General features: G+C 43.3%; 1 protein-coding gene across 2 annotated transcripts in view; it reads right to left on the bottom strand.

The window, feature by feature from the left end:
• Positions 1-19,550, bottom strand: part of LOC128696932 (Y+L amino acid transporter 2-like) — a 111,953-nt gene that overhangs the window by 63,413 nt on the left and 28,990 nt on the right. For both annotated transcript variants that reach the window (XM_070095204.1, XM_070095205.1), the window contains exon 4: positions 8,406-8,450. In XM_070095204.1, coding sequence (XP_069951305.1) covers positions 8,406-8,450 — 45 coding nt within the window. The remainder of the gene's footprint in view (positions 1-8,405; positions 8,451-19,550) is intronic.

The following is a 19,550-nucleotide window of genomic DNA, read 5'->3' as shown; positions in this document are numbered from 1 at the left end:
TTTGAGTTGTGGTAAAAACCGCCGCCGATAACTGGAACTTGCGAACCAAATCTGCTGATTCTGGGATTCTGCTGTATTGTGAGTTACTCTATTGTGAGTTACTATATTGTGAGTTACTATATTGTGAGTTACTATATTGTGAGTTACTATATTGTGACTTACTATATTGTGAGTTACTATATTGTGAGTTACTATATTGTGAGTTACTATATTGTGAGTTACTATATTGTGAGTTACTATATTGTGAGTTACTATATTGTGAGTTACTATATTGTGAGTTACTATATTGTGACTTACTATATTGTGAGTTACTATATTGTGAGTTACTATATTGTGAGTTACTATATTGTGAGTTACTCTATTGTGAGTTACTATATTGTGAGTTACTATATTGTGAGTTACTATATTGTGAGTTACTATATTGTGACTTACTATATTGTGAGTTACTATATTGTGAGTTACTATATTGTGAGTTACTATATTGTGACTTACTATATTGTGAGTTACTATATTGTGAGTTACTATATTGTGACTTACTATATTGTGAGTTACTATATTGTGAGTTACTATATTGTGAGTTACTATATTGTGAGTTACTATATTGTGACTTACTATATTGTGAGTTACTATATTGTGACTTACTATATTGTGAGTTACTATATTGTGAGTTACTATATTGTGAGTTACTATATTGTGAGTTACTATATTGTGACTTACTATATTGTGAGTTACTATATTGTGAGTTACTATATTGTGAGTTACTATATTGTGACTTACTATATTGTGAGTTACTATATTGTGAGTTACTATATTGTGAGTTACTATATTGTGAGTTACTATATTGTGAGTTACTATATTGTGACTTACTATATTGTGAGTTACTATATTGTGAGTTACTATATTGTGAGTTACTATATTGTGAGTTACTATATTGTGACTTACTATATTGTGAGTTACTATATTGTGACTTACTATATTGTGAGTTACTATATTGTGAGTTACTATATTGTGACTTACTATATTGTGAGTTACTATATTGTGAGTTACTATATTGTGAGTTACTATATTGTGACTTACTATATTGTGAGTTACTATATTGTGAGTTACTATATTGTGAGTTACTATATTGTGAGTTACTATATTGTGAGTTACTATATTGTGAGTTACTATATTGTGAGTTAGTATATTGTGAGTTACTATATTGTGAGTTACTATATTGTGAGTTACTATATTGTGAGTTACTATATTGTGAGTTACTATATTGTGAGTTAGTATATTGTGAGTTACTATATTGTGAGTTACTATATTGTGAGTTACTCTATTGTGAGTTACTATATTGTGAGTTACTATATTGTGAGTTACTATATTGTGACTTACTATATTGTGAGTTACTATATTGTGAGTTACTATATTGTGGCTTACTATATTGTGAGTTACTATATTGTGAGTTAGTATATTGTGAGTTACTATATTGTGGCTTACTATATTGTGAGTTACTATATTGTGAGTTACTATATTGTGAGTTACTATATTGTGAGTTAGTATATTGTGAGTTACTATATTGTGAGTTACTATATTGTGAGTTACTATATTGTGAGTTAGTATATTGTGAGTTACTATATTGTGAGTTACTATATTGTGAGTTACTATATTGTGAGTTAGTATATTGTGAGTTACTATATTGTGAGTTACTATATTGTGAGTTAGTATATTGTGAGTTACTATATTGTGAGTTACTATATTGTGAGTTACTCTATTGTGAGTTACTATATTGTGAGTTAGTATATTGTGAGTTACTATATTGTGGCTTACTATATTGTGAGTTACTATATTGTGAGTTAGTATATTGTGAGTTACTATATTGTGAGTTACTATATTGTGAGTTAGTATATTGTGAGTTACTATATTGTGAGTTACTATATTGTGAGTTACTATATTGTGAGTTAGTATATTGTGAGTTACTATATTGTGAGTTACTATATTGTGAGTTACTATATTGTGAGTTACTCTATTGTGAGTTACTATATTGTGAGTTAGTATATTGTGAGTTACTATATTGTGGCTTACTATATTGTGAGTTACTATATTGTGAGTTAGTATATTGTGAGTTACTATATTGTGAGTTACTATATTGTGAGTTACTATATTGTGAGTTACTATATTGTGAGTTACTATATTGTGAGTTAGTATATTGTGAGTTACTATATTGTGAGTTACTATATTGTGAGTTACTCTATTGTGAGTTACTATATTGTGAGTTACTATATTGTGAGTTACTATATTGTGACTTACTATATTGTGAGTTACTATATTGTGAGTTACTATATTGTGGCTTACTATATTGTGAGTTACTATATTGTGAGTTAGTATATTGTGAGTTACTATATTGTGGCTTACTATATTGTGAGTTACTATATTGTGAGTTACTATATTGTGAGTTACTATATTGTGAGTTACTATATTGTGAGTTACTATATTGTGAGTTAGTATATTGTGAGTTACTATATTGTGGCTTACTATATTGTGAGTTACTATATTGTGAGTTAGTATATTGTGAGTTACTATATTGTGGCTTACTATATTGTGAGTTACTATATTGTGAGTTACTATATTGTGAGTTACTATATTGTGAGTTACTATATTGTGAGTTAGTATATTGTGAGTTACTATATTGTGACTTACTATATTGTGAGTTACTGTATTGTGAGTTACTATATTGTGAGTTACTATATTGTGAGTTACTATATTGTGAGTTACTATATTGTGAGTTACTATATTGTGAGTTAGTATATTGTGAGTTACTATATTGTGAGTTACTATATTGTGAGTTACTATATTGTGAGTTACTACATTGTGAGTTACTATATTGTGGCTTACTATACTGTGACTTACTATATTGTGAGTTACTATATTGTGAGTTACTATATTGTGAGTTACTATATTGTGAGTTACTAAGCTAATAATGCGAGTTACTTTTGGACTTCGTATGTGTAAATTTGTCAATTTTATCTATCAAATTAGGATATGGGAGCTGGACAGGCACCTAAAGTCACTACCTGGCCAGTCAGTCTCTGGTTTGTACGACAGCTTGCATGTGGCCAATAGTAACAGCCTGTTTGATCGGGCCCTGATTCACTGCAAGGCTTGGTCATTGACCGGGCCGCAGGAGCGTTGACCCTCCCCCAAAAACATCTTCCAGGTATACTCCAGGTATACTCCAGGTATACTCCAGGTATACTCCAGGTATCAGTTTTCAGGAACGAGAGTTATATGATATGGTGGATCTAGTTATATATTAAATGGTATAGATACAACACCATGAACACGTCTGTATTTTTAACTGAAAATAGATACATACAAAATTAGGTAACAAATAATTGCAAATGTTAAAGTATTTAACTAAAAAATAGGCAATAATTAAAAAGCATTTAATTAACAGTTTTATTTGAAACTTTGTGGTGGAGACGGAAAAAAAATAGAAAAGCTAGATACAGAGAATGATAAACAAGGGTCGACCGTTCGTCATTGTAGGAGCTGCCAGCAATCACCGGCTCTTCAACACGCAAGTTATACTTTTGTATCAATCAAATCACCGATTACTCAGGTAGATAATTTCCAGTAGATCCTTCATGTGTTAGCTCAAATCACCGACCAGTATGGTTTAAATAAGTGACCCACTGATCAGATCAGATCGACTGGTCCGAACCCTTGACTGGTCCGAACCCTGGACTGGTCCGAACCCTTGACTGGTCCGAACCCTTGACTGGTTTCAAACGGTTTCGTTGGACAATAAAGCAGACTGTAAACGGATGGGGTTGTAGGCGCCCTTATAAACACAAACATTAAATATATACCAGGAACGTGCACGGTAAGCTGTCCAATATACAAAAACAGTTAGAAACAGAAATACAAATAGCTAGAGCTTCATTTAAGGAGGTTATTAATAGAATATTCAAGAGGTTGCTAGTAGAATTGCAGTAAATCAACCATTCAAATCATTATGAAGCTGTGTGTAGTCTGTGGTCAGTCAAACAAACGAGCTTCTACATGCATAAATTGTCATTTTTGTGGAAATTGGTGTCACGCCCCTTGTGCAGATATCCAAGAACTATCTACAAGCAGTATTAAAACAGGGAAGTGTTTTTGGGTATGCCCAAATGAGATAAATCTGTGGACTAAAATCACAAGGGTATTAAAAGAGGTCAACATCAAAGCTGCTTTCATAGAAAACCTGGAAGCTTTCTACAACAGATGGGAACATAAAAAGTCTGGGCTGAATGGTACTGCCCTTGATACTGGCCATGTAGTCAGAAACTGTAAGGCTGGAGATGATGTCCTGGTAGTCAGTAAATGTGGGGCTGATAGTGCTGTCCTGGGAGACAGTAATGGTGAAGCTGGAGGTGCTGTCCTGGGAGACAGTAATGGTGAAGCTGGAGGTGCTGTCCTGGGAGACAGTAATGGTGAAGCTGGAGGTGCTGTCCTGGGAGACAGTAATGGTGAAGCTGGAGATGCTGTCCTGGGAGACAGTAATGGTGAAGCTGGAGATGCTGTCCTGGGAGACAGTAATGGTGAAGCTGGAGATTTTGTCCAGGTAGTCGGAAATTATACGCAGGAAGGAATACATATAAATGACCTCATAGGGGACAGGAGCCATAGTAGGGAAACAAGTGTAGTCAAAGATAAGATAAAACCAATATTGCAAACTAGAAATACCGCAGGAAATAGCAAACAAGAGGACTCCACTAGCAATAGTGAGGATATATTACCAAAAACAACTGGTGGGAGCTCCATTGTTGGTGCTAGGGAGGACAGAAGTAAGACAGGGAAACATGCACCAACAGGGAATACAGTCACAGAAACCCAAGGCAAACGGAAACCAAGCCTGTGCACATACTATGCACTCGTTATCTGCTGGCATGGGAAATCTGGAAAAACAGATGGGACGTGCAACTATGACCACCCTAGAAAATGCCATGCCCATATGACAACAGGAAAATGCAAACTCCCTTCCTGTAAGCTTTTTCACCCTGAACTGTGTACCTCTTCAGTACAGGAAAGACTGTGCTATAACTTAAATTGACAGGCATACCATCTAAAGGGGACAAAAAGATACAAAACATCCAGGCCATGGGAAAACCTGGGTAGCGACAGCCACTCAAGACGGAGAGGTTTTTTAGTGCCAGGAAGGAAAAAAAACTGGCAGGAAATGGCAGAAATCGTACACCAAATCCAGTCATTCCTGGAGTGGAACCACAGTCGATGGCCTCCACTCCAAACCAACAGATACAGATACTAATGCCGGAAAAAAATCCCCCCCCCAGTACCAACAATACCACCAGTCCGATAACATTCTTCTTGGCAAATATACAGGGTCTAAAGCCAGCAACAAACAACAAAATACCTTTCATCCGTGGACTGCTTGCAGAGGCAAAGGCAATGTTCGCGGCTTTCACTGAGACCCACATAAAGGATCACTTGGACAACGAAATATGGATCCCAGGTTACAACCTATACAGATGTGACAGAGTGAACAGGCAAAAGGGGGGGGGGGTTGGCCTGTACATTGCAGAGTCACTTGTTTGCACAGAACTGCTAAATGCCTCAAATGATGTAGTGGAAGTTTTACCAGTAAAGGTCGAGAACCAAAACCTAGTCATTGTGGTAGTCTACAAGCCTCCGGATGCAACATCCCAGCAATTCCAGGAACAGCTGTTAAAAATTGACCACTGTCTGGAAAATCTTCCAGCTCCTGCACCCAACATCTTGCTCCTGGGGGATTTCAACTTAAGGCACCTAAAATGGAGGAATATAGCAAATAATATTGTTGCAGTAATAACACCAGGAGGCAGCTCTGATGAAAACTCACACTCACGCGAGCTTTTAAATCTCTGCACAAAATTCAATTTAAACCAGCAAATAATAGAGCCTACTAGACTGGAGAATACACTAGACCTCATCTTCACTAACAATGATGTCACCATATCAAAAACAATATACTCAGATCACAACATAATTGAGGTTCAGTCATGTATGCGCGGAGCCCCAGACCGACATAATGAGATTAGTCACGAGGGAGCATTCACCAAATTCAACTTCAATAACAAAAACATAAAGTGGGACCAAGTAAACCAAGTCCTAACCGATATAAGCTGGGAAGATATACTAAGCAACACAGACCCCAACTTATGCCTAGAACAGATTAACTCGGTGGCACTCGATGTATGCACAAGGCTTATTCCTCTAAGAAAAAGGAGGAGTAGATGTAAAATAGAAAGAGACAGGCGCTCCCTTTACAGGCGACGGAAAAGAATAACAGAGCGGCTAAAAGAGGTCATTATATCTGAAATGCGTAGGGAGACACTGGTCAGAGAAATAACAAGCATCGAACTTAAGCTAAAAGAATCCTTTAGGAGTCAGGAATCGCGGGAAGAACTAAAAGCCATAAATGAAATCGAAAGAAACCCAAAGTATTTCTTCTCCTATGCCAAATCAAAATCGAGAACAACGTCCAGTATTGGGCCCCTACTTAAACAAGATGGGTCCTACACAGATGACAGCAAGGAAATGAGTGAGCTACTCAAGTCCCAATATGACTCAGTTTTTAGCAAGCCGCTAACCAGACTGAGAGTCGAAGATCAAAATGAATTTTTTATGAGAGAGCCACAAAATTTGATTAACACAAGCCTATCCGATGTTATCCTGACGCCAAATGACTTCGAACAGGCGATTAATGACATGCCCATGCACTCTGCCCCAGGGCCAGACTCATGGAACTCTGTGTTCATCAAGAACTGCAAGAAGCCCCTATCACGAGCCTTTTCCATCCTATGGAGAGGGAGCATGGACACGGGGGTCGTCCCACAGTTACTAAAAACAACAGACATAGCCCCACTCCACAAAGGGGGCAGTAAAGCAACAGCAAAGAACTACAGACCAATAGCACTAACATCCCATATCATAAAAATCTTTGAAAGGGTCCTAAGAAGCAAGATCACCACCCATCTAGAAACCCATCAGTTACACAACCCAGGGCAACATGGGTTTAGAACAGGTCGCTCCTGTCTGTCTCAACTATTGGATCACTACGACAAGGTCCTAAATGCACTAGAAGACAAAAAGAATGCAGATGTAATATATACAGACTTTGCAAAAGCCTTCGACAAGTGTGGCCATGGCGTAATAGCGCACAAAATGCGTGCTAAAGGAATAACAGGAAAAGTCGGTCGATGGATCTATAATTTCCTCACTAACAGAACACAGAGAGTAGTCGTCAACAGAGTAAAGTCCGAGGCAGCTACGGTGAAAAGCTCTGTTCCACAAGGCACAGTACTCGCTCCCATCTTGTTCCTCATCCTCATATCCGACATAGACAAGGATGTCAGCCACAGCACCGTGTCTTCCTTTGCAGATGACACCCGAATCTGCATGACAGTGTCTTCCATTGCAGACACTGCAAAGCTCCAGGCGGACATCAACCAAATCTTTCAGTGGGCTGCAGAAAACAATATGAAGTTGAACGATGAGAAATTTCAATTACTCAGATATGGTAAACATGAGGAAATTAAATCTTCATCAGAGTACAAAACAAATTCTGGCCACAAAATAGAGCGAAACACCAACGTCAAAGACCTGGGAGTGATCATGTCGGAGGATCTCACCTTCAAGGACCATAACATTGTAACAATCGCATCTGCTAGAAAAATGACAGGATGGATAATGAGAACCTTCAAAACTAGGGAGGCCAAGCCCATGATGACACTCTTCAGGTCACTTGTTCTATCTAGGCTGGAATATTGCTGCACACTAACAGCACCTTTCAAGGCAGGTGAAATTGCCGACCTAGAAAATGTACAGAGAACCTTCACGGCGCGCATAACGGAGATAAAACACCTCAATTATTGGGAGCGCTTGAGGTTCCTAAACCTGTATTCCCTGGAACGCAGGAGGGAGAGATGCATGATTATATACACCTGGAAAATCCTAGAGGGACTAGTACCGAACTTGCACACGAAAATCACTCACTACGAAAGCAAAAGACTTGGCAGACGATGCACCATCCCCCCAATGAAAAGCAGGGGTGTCACTAGCACGTTAAGAGACCATACAATAAGTGTCAGGGGCCCGAGACTGTTCAACTGCCTCGCAGCATACATAAGGGGGATTACCAACAGACCCCTGGCAGTCTTCAAGCTGGCACTGGACAAGCACCTAAAGTCAGTTCCTGATCAGCCGGGCTGTGGCTCGTACGTTGGTTTGCGTGCAGCCAGCAGCAACAGCCTGGTTGATCAGGCTCTGATCCACCAGGAGGCCTGGTCACAGACCGGGCCGCAGGGGCGTTGACCCCCGGAACTCTCTCCAGGTAAACTCCAGGACATAATGTATAAGAAAATAGTAGAAAAACTTACCTTACTGGATCTTTAACTTCCTCTAAGATCACGTTGGTGCTTCCCCTGAAACATTAATTTATTGTGAGTTACATGTCAAATATTATAGTGTCTATATAATGAAGAAGATTATGATGATGATGATGATGGTTATGAAGATTCTTACTACTACTGATAATGACAATAATAATAATCTGCAATTTTTTTACATAATTTCCTAAATAATATAATAGTTTAATAAAATATGATGCTGTCTGGAACCTTCGAGAAATTTTAAGTGAAGGGGAGGTGTGGAACAGCCAGTAGGGACGCCGGGGTGAGAGACGACATATTGAATATTATGTGTGTACACTGGTTGTGGCAATCCTGCGTCATCGAGGCCATAATGGGGTGTGTCGGTCTGCAGTTGTAATAGGAACCAGTGTTAATGTCCTCTGCTGAAGAATTAGGACAGGAAATTTGCGGGACCTCAAGAATTATGTGCGGATGGTGAAATAAATGTGGTCATCGCTAACAAGGAAGTGCACCATAGTCTTTGCATTTAGATCACTAGTTGGCCAGTGTAGAGCCTAGATGTTAGGCAGGTGATATGGTGCGATCCATCTACAGTAATTACATGGTAAGTGGTAATACAAAATTCTTTGCACTAATAATTATGTTTTTGTGTAACCAACAAGCAAGTAAACCAAAATACCATACAGTCCACTAAAGTGCACCAGAGTAGCTGGTTTTGACATTATAATTTTTAATTTAATGTCAGGTCTAGCCTTTTGTGATAGTGGTGAAGAAGTGGGCAGTCCAAGGATCTGCAGGTCAGTGACGTACTGTGGTAAGTCCCACTTACCTCACCCAAATTACTTGCAGGCAATAATTCGGGTGATGTCCTGTAAACCTCCTGCAGGTAATTTCCTCTAATAATAATAATAATAATAATAATAATAATAATAATAATAATAATAATAATAATAATAATAATAATTGTAATAATAATAATAAAAATTCAACACGCACACACACACACACACACACACACACACACACACACACACACACACACACACTGTGTGTGTGTGTGTGTGTGTGTGTTTGTGTGGCCCACCGAGGCAGGGTGGCCCACCGAGGCAGGATGGGCTACCGAGGCAGGGTGGCTCACCGAGGCAGGGTGGCCCACCGAGGCAAGGTGGCCCACCGAGGCAGGGTGGCGCACCGAGACAGGGTGGCCCACCGAGGCAGGGTGACCTACCAAGGCAGGGTGGCCCACCGAGGCAGGGTGGCCCACCGAGGCAGGATGGGCTACCGAGGCAGGGTGGCTCACCGAGGCAGGGTGGCCCACCGAGGCAGGGTGGCCCACCGAGGCAGGGTGGCCCACCGAGACAAGGTGGCCCACCGAGGCAGGGTGGCCCACCGAGGCAGGGTGGCCCACCGAGGCAGGGTGGCCCACCGAGGCAGGGTGGCCCACCGAGGCAGGGTGACCTACCGAGGCAGGGTGGCTCACCGAGGCAGGGTGGCCCACCGAGGCAGGATGGCCCACCGGGGCAGGGTGGCCCACCGAGGCAGGGTGGCCCACCGAGGCAGGGTGGCTCACCGAGGCAGGGTGGCCCACCGAGGCAGGATGGGCCACCGAGGCAGGGTGGCCCACCGAGGCAGGGTGGCCCACCGAGGCAGGGTGGCCCACCGAGGCAGGGTGGCCCACCGAGGCAGGGTGGCCCACCGAGGCAAGGTGGCCCACCGAGGCAGGGTGGCCCACCGAGGCAGGGTGGGCCACCGAGGCAGGGTGGCTCACCGAGGCAGGGTGGCCCACCGAGGCAGGGTGGGCCACCGAGGCAGGGTGGCCCACCGAGGCAGGGTGGCCCACCGAGGCAGGGTGGCCCACCGAGGCAGGGTGACCTACCGAGGCAGGGTGGCTCACCGAGGCAGGGTGGCCCACCGAGGCAGGGTGGCCCACCGAGGCAGGGTGGCCCACCGAGGCAGGGTGGCCCACCGAGGCAGGGTGGCTCACCGAGGCAGGGTAGCCCACCGAGGCAGGATGGGCCACCGAGGCAGGGTGGCCCACCGAGGCAGGGTGGCCCACCGAGGCAGGGTGGCCCACCGAGGCAGGGTGGCCCACCGAGGCAGGGTGGCCCACCGAGGCAAGGTGGCCCACCGAGGCAGGGTGGCCCACCGAGGTAGGGTGGGCCACCGAGGCAGGGTGGCTCACCGAGGCAGGGTGGTCCACCGAGACAGGGTGGCCCACCGAGGCAGGGTGACCTACCAAGGCAGGGTGGCCCACCGAGGCTGGGTGGCCCACAAAGGCAGGGTGGCCCACCGAGACAGGGTGGCCCACCGAGGCAGGGTGGCCCACCGAGGCAGGGTGGCCCACCGAGGCAGGGTGGCCCACCGAGGCAGGGTGGGCCACCGAGGCAGGGTGGCTCACCGAGGCAGGGTGGCCCACCGAGGCAGGGTGGCCCACCGAGGCAGGGTGGCCCACCGAGGCAGGGTGGGCCACCGAGGCAGGGTGGCCCACCGAGGCAGGGTGGCCCACCGAGGCAGGGTGGCCCACCGAGGCAGGGTGGGCCACCGAGGCAGGGTGGCTCACCGAGGCAGGGTGGCCCACCGAGGCAGGGTGGCTCACCGAGGCAGGGTGGCCCACCGAGGCAGGGTGGCCCACAGAGGCAGGGTGGGCCACCGAGGCAGGGTGGGCCACCGAGGCAGGGTGGTCGAAAATGAAAAATAAAATGTTCTCATATTAACTTAATTAATGTATACAGGAGAAGGGGCTACTAGTCTCTTGCTCCCGACATGTTAGTCGCCTCTTACGACACGCATGGCTTACGACACGCATGGCTTACGACACGCATGGCTTACGAAGGAAGAATTCTGTTCCTCTTCTCCATGGAGATAAGAGGAAATAAACAAGATCAGAAACTAGTGAGAAAATAGAAGAAAACATAGAGGGGTGTGTGTATTTATTTATATGCCTGTACATGCATGTGTAACGTGACCAAAGTGTAAATAGAAGTAGCAAGACGTACCTGAAATCTTGCATGTATATATATATATATATATATATATATATATATATATATATATATATATATATATATATATATATATATATATATATATATAAGAGAAGAAGAAAAACTTAATAAAACTGGGATGCTTAAATGTGCATGGATGTAGTGCGGATGACAAGAAACAGATGATTGCTGATGTTATGTATGAAAAGAAGTTGGATGTCCTGGCCCTAAGCGAAACAAAGCTGAAGGGGGGAGGGGAGTTTCGGTGGGGGGAAATAAATGGGATTAGTGGAAGGAAGGCGGGGTAGGGGTCGGCCTAGGAAAGGTTGGAGGGAGGGGGTAAAGGAGGTTTTGTGTGCGAGGGGCTTGGACTTCCAGCAGGCATGCGTGAGCGTGTGTGATAGGAGTGAATGGAGACAAATGGTTTTTAATACTTGACGTGCTGTTGGAGTGTGAGCAAAGTAACATTTATGAAGGGGTTCAGGGAAACCGGCAGGCCGGACTTGAGTCCTGGAGATGGGAAGTACAGTGCCTGCACTCTGAAGGAGGGGTGTTAATGTTGCAGTTTAAAAACTGTAGTGTAAAGCACCCTTCTGGCAAGACAGTGATGGAGTGAATGATGGTGAAAGTTTTTCTTTTTCGGGCCACCCTGCCTTGGTGGGAATCGGCCAGTGTGATAATAAAAAAAAAAAAAAATATATATATATATAATATATATATATATATATATATATATATATATATATATATATATATATATATATTACAATATATATAGGGAAGTACCACCTCTATACCTGGACTGGGGACCCTCATCCTCAGAGAAGACAATAAACGTACCTCTTCTCCTACCACTCCCTATATATATATATATATATATATATATATATATATATATATATAGATATATTTAACAAGTCGGCCGTCTCCCACCGAGGCAGGGTGACCCAAAAAGAAAGAAAATCCCCCAAAATAAAATACTTTCATCATTTAACACTTTCACCTCACTCACACATAATCACTGTTTTTGCAGAGGTGCCCAGAATACGGACCTGCCCTACATGGGCCAGTAGGCCTGCTGCAGTATTCCTTCTTTCTTATGTTCTTATGTTCTAATCTTAGTTCAAGACTTTTCCCAGTTTGACCAAAATAAACTTTATCACATTTTTTACAAGGGATCTTGTAGACCCAGCCCTCAGCCTTTTTTGGAGAATTTTTAATATTTTTTTTTATTTTGCTGTATCGAGTTTTTAAAATTCTTAAGAAGGTATATGAAGAAAGTTTTCATGGTGAGGGAAAACCAACATATTTTTAGTTGAATAAAATTGTTTGTCCTTGTTTGGATTGCAGAAAGTATTTCTCGCAATTTTAAAATATTTATCAATTGAGTATTTTAGGTATTTTAAATCATTAGTAATTTCATAAATCTTCATGATATCTTCATCTACAATCTGTGAAAATTGCAAAAGCATTTTTGTAAGTTAGAAAAATCTAATAACTCATCCAGTGATAAAATTAACATGAATAACGGGATGGTTTATAGTTCTATAATTTAACAGAATATTCCCAATTACTCTCAACGATTTTGTTAAATCTTATGAAAAACTTATTAGTAATACAAATTTGCACATTATCAAAGCATATACAATAAATACAGTAGTAATTTTGAAAGAAACCGATTACCAAGGTAAAACGAATAATCATCTAAGTGATACAGATATTTATTCCAAACTTAGAAAGTATCTCTTAGATTCTGTTAACAGTAATTTTAATAAAATATTTGGTGGCAATGAATATTTTAATTAGTTCGTCTGTGCCTTTCAGTAGTTGTTTCATTGTTCCGTACCCATACGACGCTCTTAAGCAGCTGTATCTAAACAGGCTTACTGCTATAGTAGTAGTTTTTTTATTTGACTTAAAACATTACAATGCATCAAAAAAAAAAATAAAACTCCACATAAACTGGCCTACAACAGGTATGATAACCGTCTGTTGCCTAAAAACACACCAGACGCACAACTGCCTGTGGGAACTACACCCCCCTAGGACCCCACCCGTACAACTGTGCTAAACCTGACATGGTTTACAAAGGAACGTGAAATAACAACCGTCATAAAAAATCATCGACACCATGCCTAACCCTTCTAGGGTAGGGTAGGTGCCTGAGCCCGAGCCTTTAGCTCATAAGACTGTCATTCCCATTAGTCCCCTTGGGGCGGGGATGGCAGACCAGAGAGGCCTAGCTTGTGGCTAGGCCTGGGGACAGTTGGTCCCAAAGATGAGGAGGTACTTGTGCCTCCTCCCATGGGAGACTTAGGTCTCAGACACTCCCTAAAGAGGGAGCCAAGGCCGGGCCACCACTTGGACAAGGCCCGGGCCGGGAGAATACCGGCTAATCTTTAACTAACTAACCGTCATAAATGATTACATATATACAGTAACAGTCCAGTTAGCTTGCCATCCACCGTTGGGCAATATGTGGTCACAGACCGCTTGCACAAGCCTCAGCCACCATTCTTGGTTTAGGTACATATTATTGAAACCAATACAATACAACAACATGGAAATACATAAATCACACATAACTGATTTTCAGCAGATATGAAAATCTTTTGTAATCTAAACTCACACCTGCACAACCAGGCGGGAAAACTCCCCCACCCCCCAGTTGTGTTTTCCACCCATCCACCTACTCACATCCTGACATGAGTAACAATGAAAGGTGAAAGCAAAATATCAGAAAAAAATGGTACAGACATGTAAATACAATATACCATGTAACAACATCCACTAATGAGAAATATTAGGTCCTCGGACCACTCGCGGTACACACAACACACCTCCGCTCATGCACGACCACATATCACACCTCACACACCCCAGGAGGTGAAATCGTTGCAACCTCTGAGAACCCCCCTCCCTCATGACTTCAGCAGACCCCCCCCCCTTACACTCTACCTCTCCTTTCACAATGCCAGGAAGTCCCTTACAGTGAGAGCTCTATAACCCTCCGAAAATGCTACCCCCCACCATTTCCCACCCTCCTCCCCCACATTCCCCACGAAATATATACAAAATCCACCATTACATATGCTAGGGCCTTGGCTACACCCACGTCCACCCCCCTACGTCAAGAATAAGCGCTCACAGCACCGACACCTCCCCTCCATCCAACCCTCACCACCACCCTACTCATCCATTCCCTATGGCCCCCCAAACCCTGGCAAAAATGTACCACATGATACGCTGTCTCCTCCCCCCCCCCCACATAACCCACACCTCCCTCCCTCCACGACCCATCTGTTTGTAACTACCGCTCCCGTCGGCAAAATACCATGCAGGAAATGATACATGACCTTGCAAGCCCTGGGATGCAACCGCAATTTGCTGAAACAGTGCTGTATGTACCCCCATGTGTACATTGGGAAAATCCCCTCCACCGGCACCACTACCCTACATACAATCATTCTACACAAAATCCCCACAGCCAGTCATGCACCCTGCCCATCTGCTCCCATGAGAACCTCCTACATGTAACACCTCCCACCAAATAAACACACAGTTGATGTGCTAAAACAGGTCCACTAAACCCAACCCACTCTGAACATACAGGCAATGTCACTAGCACTCTATGCAACCAATCACACCCCGAACCCCACAAGAATTTGAACACTCGCCTGAGAATATGCGTAATTGCCGTCCCTATCAACAGAAACACTGCCGCTATACCTGGAGGTTACCTGGAGGTTATTCCGGGGATCAACGCCCCCGCGGCCCGGTCCATGACCAGGCCTCCCGATGGATCAGGGCCTGATCAACTAGGCTGTTACTGCTGGCCGCACGCAGTCCAACGTACGAGCCACAGCCCGGCTGATCCGGCACTGACTTTAGGTATCTGTCCAGCTCTCTCTTGAAGGCAGCCAGGGGTTTATTGGCAATTCCCCTAATGCTTGATGGGAGGCTGATGAACAGTTTTGGGCCCCGGACACTTATGGTGTTTTCTCTTAGTGTACCAATGGCGCCCCTACTTTTTATTGGGGGCATTTTGCATCGCCTGCCCAGTCTTTTACTTTCGTAGGGAGTGATTTCTGTGTGCAGATTTGGGACCATTCCTTCCAAGATTTTCCAAGTGTAGATTATGATATATCTCTCCCTCCTGCGTTCCAACGAGTACAAGTCAAGTGCTTCCAAGCGTTCCCAGTAGTTAAGGTGCTTGACAGAACTTATACGTGCAGTAAAGGATCTCTGTACACTCTCTAGATCTGCGATTTCACCTGCTTTGAATGGAGATGTTAATGTACAGCAGTATTCCAGCCTAGAGAGAACAAGTGATTTGAAAAGGATCATCATGGGCTTGGCATCTCTCGTTTTGAAAGTTCTCATTATCCATCCTATCATTTTCTTTGCACGTGCGATCGTGGCACTGTTGTGATCCTTGAAAGTGAGATCCTCAGACATTACTACTCCCAGGTCCCTTACATTATTTTTCCACTCTATTGTATGGCCGGAGTCAGTAGTATACTCTGTTCTAGTTATTATCTCCTCCAGTTTTCCATAACGGAGTAGTTGGAATTTGTCCTCATTGAACATCATATTGTTTACCGTTGCCCACTGGAAAACTTTGTTTATATCTTCTTGGAGGTTAACCGCGTCCTCAGCAGATGACAGCCTCATGCAGATCCTAGTATCATCCGCAAAGGATGATACGGTGCTGTGGTGTATATCTCTGTTTATGTCTGATATGAGGATAAGGAATAAGATGGGGGCGAGTACTGTGCCTTGTGGAACAGAGCTCTTCACTATGGCAGCCTCCGATTTAACTCTGCTGACCACTACTCTTTGTGTTCGATTTGTTAGGAAGTTGAAGATCCATCTCCCCACTTTCCCAGTTATTCCTTTAGCACGTATTTTATGGGCTATTACGCCACGATCGCATTTGTCAAATGCTTTTGCAAAGTCTTTGTATATTACATCTGCATTCTGATTTTCTTCCAGTGCATCCAAGGCCATGTCATAGTGATCCAGTAGTTGTGAGAGGCAGGAGCGACCTGCCCTGAACCCATGTTGCCCTGGATTGTGCAGATTTTGGGAATCCAGGTGATTTGCAATCCTGCTTCTTAGCACTCTTTCAAAGATTTTTATGATGTGGGACGTCAGAGCTATTGGTCTATAGTTCTTAGCTAATGCTTTGCTGCCACCTTTATGGAGTGGGGCTATATCCGTTGTTTTAAGTGACTGTGGAATTTCACCCATGTCCAAGCTCCTCCTCCATAGTGTACTTAGGGCACGCGAGAGGGGTTTCTTGCAGTTCTTAATGAAAACAGAGTTCCACGAGTCTGGGCCCGGGGCTGAGTGCATAGGCATGTTGTCAATGGCTTTTTCGAAATCTATCGGAGTTAGGGTAATGTCGGAAATCTGGCATACATTTATGGAGTTTTGAGGCTCATTCATGAAGAAATCATTTGGGTCGTCGATCCTCAGACCGATTAGTGGTTCACTAAACACAGAGTCGTACTGGGATTTCAATATTTCACTCATTTCCTTGTTGTCATCTGTGTAAGTCCCATCCTGTCTGAGTAAGGGCCCGATACTAGATGTGGTATTTGCCTTGTTTTTGGCATATGAAAAGAAATATTTTGAATTTCTTTCAATTTCACTAATAGCTTTAAGCTCCTCCTGCCTCTCCTGGTTCATGTAAGAGTCATTTAGCTTAAGTTCGATAGTTTCCACTTCCCTGGTCAGCGCCTCCTTTCGTGTATCAGATATTCTAGCACTCCTGAGGAGCTCAGTGACTCTTCGTCGTCTTCTGTAGAGGGAGCGTCTTTTTCTCTCCAGTTTACTCCTGCTCTTCTTCTTTCTTAGGGGAATATGCCTAGAACATGCTTCGGCTACCAGGAAGTTGATCCTTTCAAGGCACTGGTTTGGATCCATGTCATTTAAGACATCTTCCCAACATGTTTCGTTTAGGACATGGTTTACCTGGTCTCAGTTGATGTTCTTGTTGTTGAAATTGTATTTTGTGAAGACACCTTCACAGGTACATGCATTCTGTTGTTCAGGACCCCTATGCATGTACGTCTGGACTTCGATTAGATTGTGATCGGAATCAGTTGTTTTTGATATTCTTATGTCTCTTATCAGGTCCTCATTATTTGTGAAGATAAGGTCAAGTGTGTTTTCTAGTCTTGTTGGCTCCACTATCTGCTGGCTTAAGGTGTGTTTTTCGCAGAGACTTAGTAGCTCATGTGTGTGTGACCTTTCATCTGCGCTACCTCCAGGGATTGTTTCAGCTATAACATTATTTGCTACATTCTTCCATTTTGTATGCCTTAGGTTGAAATCACCAAGCAGTAAGATGTTTGGGGATGGAGCTGGAAGGTTTTCCAAACAGTAATCGATTTTCAGTAGCTGTTCCTTGAACTGTTGGGAGGTTGCATCTGGTGGCTTGTATACAACCACAATGACTAGGTTTTGGTTCTCGATCTTTATTGATAGAACTTCAACTACCTCATTTGTGGTGTTCAGCAACTCCATGCAGATAAGGGACTCTTTGACATACAGGCCAACCCCCCCTTGTTGCCTGTTTTTTCTGTCACATCTAAAAAGGTTGTAACCACTTATCCATATTTTACTGTCAAAGTGATCTTTTGTGTGAGTCTCTGTGAAGGCTGCAAACATTGCATTAGACTCCACTAGAAGTCCACTGATAAAAGGTATTTTGTTGTTGGTGGATGGCTTAAGGCCCTGTATATTAGCAAATATGAACGAGGTTGTATTCTGTGTTTGTTGGGGGGATTTTGTTATTGGCATCAGTAGTTGTAATTCTGGAGGGCCATGGGTGGCCACTGGCTGCGCCTCCAGTCCAACAAGGCTCCAAGGTGGTGGACTATTTTTGTTATTTCCTTCCATTTTCTTTTTTCGTTTCCTGCCACTAAAAAATCACCTGGAGTTGGGTTGTCGTAGCTACTATTGTTTGTCTTGTGGAGTCTGTGCCTCCTGGTCCCTTTTAGATGGTATGCAGGGCACTCGATGTTGTAACACTGCTTCGGGAGGACCGAGGAGTGGCACATTTTTGGGTGAAAGAAAGTACAGGAAGAAGAACGACACACTCCTTTAGACAGGAGGTCGCTACATTTTTTGGGATGGTCAAAGTTGCATGTCCCATTTTTTCCCCTGTTATTTCATGCTTACAGATGCCCCAAGCATAATATTTGCACAAATTCACCTTTGGTTGAGAATTGTTGGGAGGTGTGTTGTCAATTTCTGCAGGTTCTGGGACTGCACTATAATCCTCAGTATCCAAGCCAGGGCCACCCCGTCCTGGATTCCATCTACTTTCCCCAGTAGAGGAAGGAGGAGACTCCTCTCCAACATCTGTACTGTGGGCCACGGTCTTGTGCAATGATGGTTGTATATTTACTGTTTTTGTGGTGGTTTGGGTAGTGTCGCTAGGAGAGTCTGGGCTGGCAGTAAGGCTGGGGGCTGGGTCTGGGTCAGCACTGGGGCTGGGGGGTGGGGCTGGGTCTGGGTCAGCGGCTGGGCCTGGGCCAGCACCAGCACTGTGGGTATTAGTGCTATGACTGGGGGAGCCTGGGCCAGCACCAGCACTGTGGGTATTGGTGCTATGCCTGGGGGAGCCTGGGCCAGCACCAGCACTGTGGGTATTAGTGCTATGACTGGGGGATGGGCCTGGCTTAGCACCATGTGGGTGACTAGATAGTTTCGAGTCATCTGTTGTGGTATGGACATTCTGCATTTTTTGATACACTATCTCTTGCTCCCATGTTTTATATATTTTTGGTAGACTATCCAAGAGGTCATCCTTGTTTTCTTGATTATTTTTATCATTTATTACTCTCCTTAGTACCTTTCTGATACCTGCCCAAAGTTCTACATCTTTATTGCACAACCAGAAGCACCTTGCTAGTTCGAGGTCATTTTTTGAGGCTGTATTTAGTCTAGTACAAGAGATATGGTGTTTGGAAGAGCATAGGTTGCATGTGATTCTGGATTTCCTTCCAAGGATTTTTTTACATGTCCCACAGATATGCTGTGCTGACATCCTGTCTGTATCCTACTACACTGTATGCCACGGAAGAAAACTGATTTCCACTTTACCTTTCTCTTGCTGGTGCCAGTAATATGCAAGATGTATTTATACGAACCA

Source organism: Cherax quadricarinatus, chromosome 49, assembly GCF_038502225.1.
Source record: "Cherax quadricarinatus isolate ZL_2023a chromosome 49, ASM3850222v1, whole genome shotgun sequence".
NCBI classification, from domain to species: Eukaryota; Metazoa; Arthropoda; class Malacostraca; order Decapoda; family Parastacidae; genus Cherax; species Cherax quadricarinatus.
The sequence above is the reverse complement of the archived record's forward strand: the minus strand, read 5'-3'. Positions and strand labels throughout refer to the sequence as shown.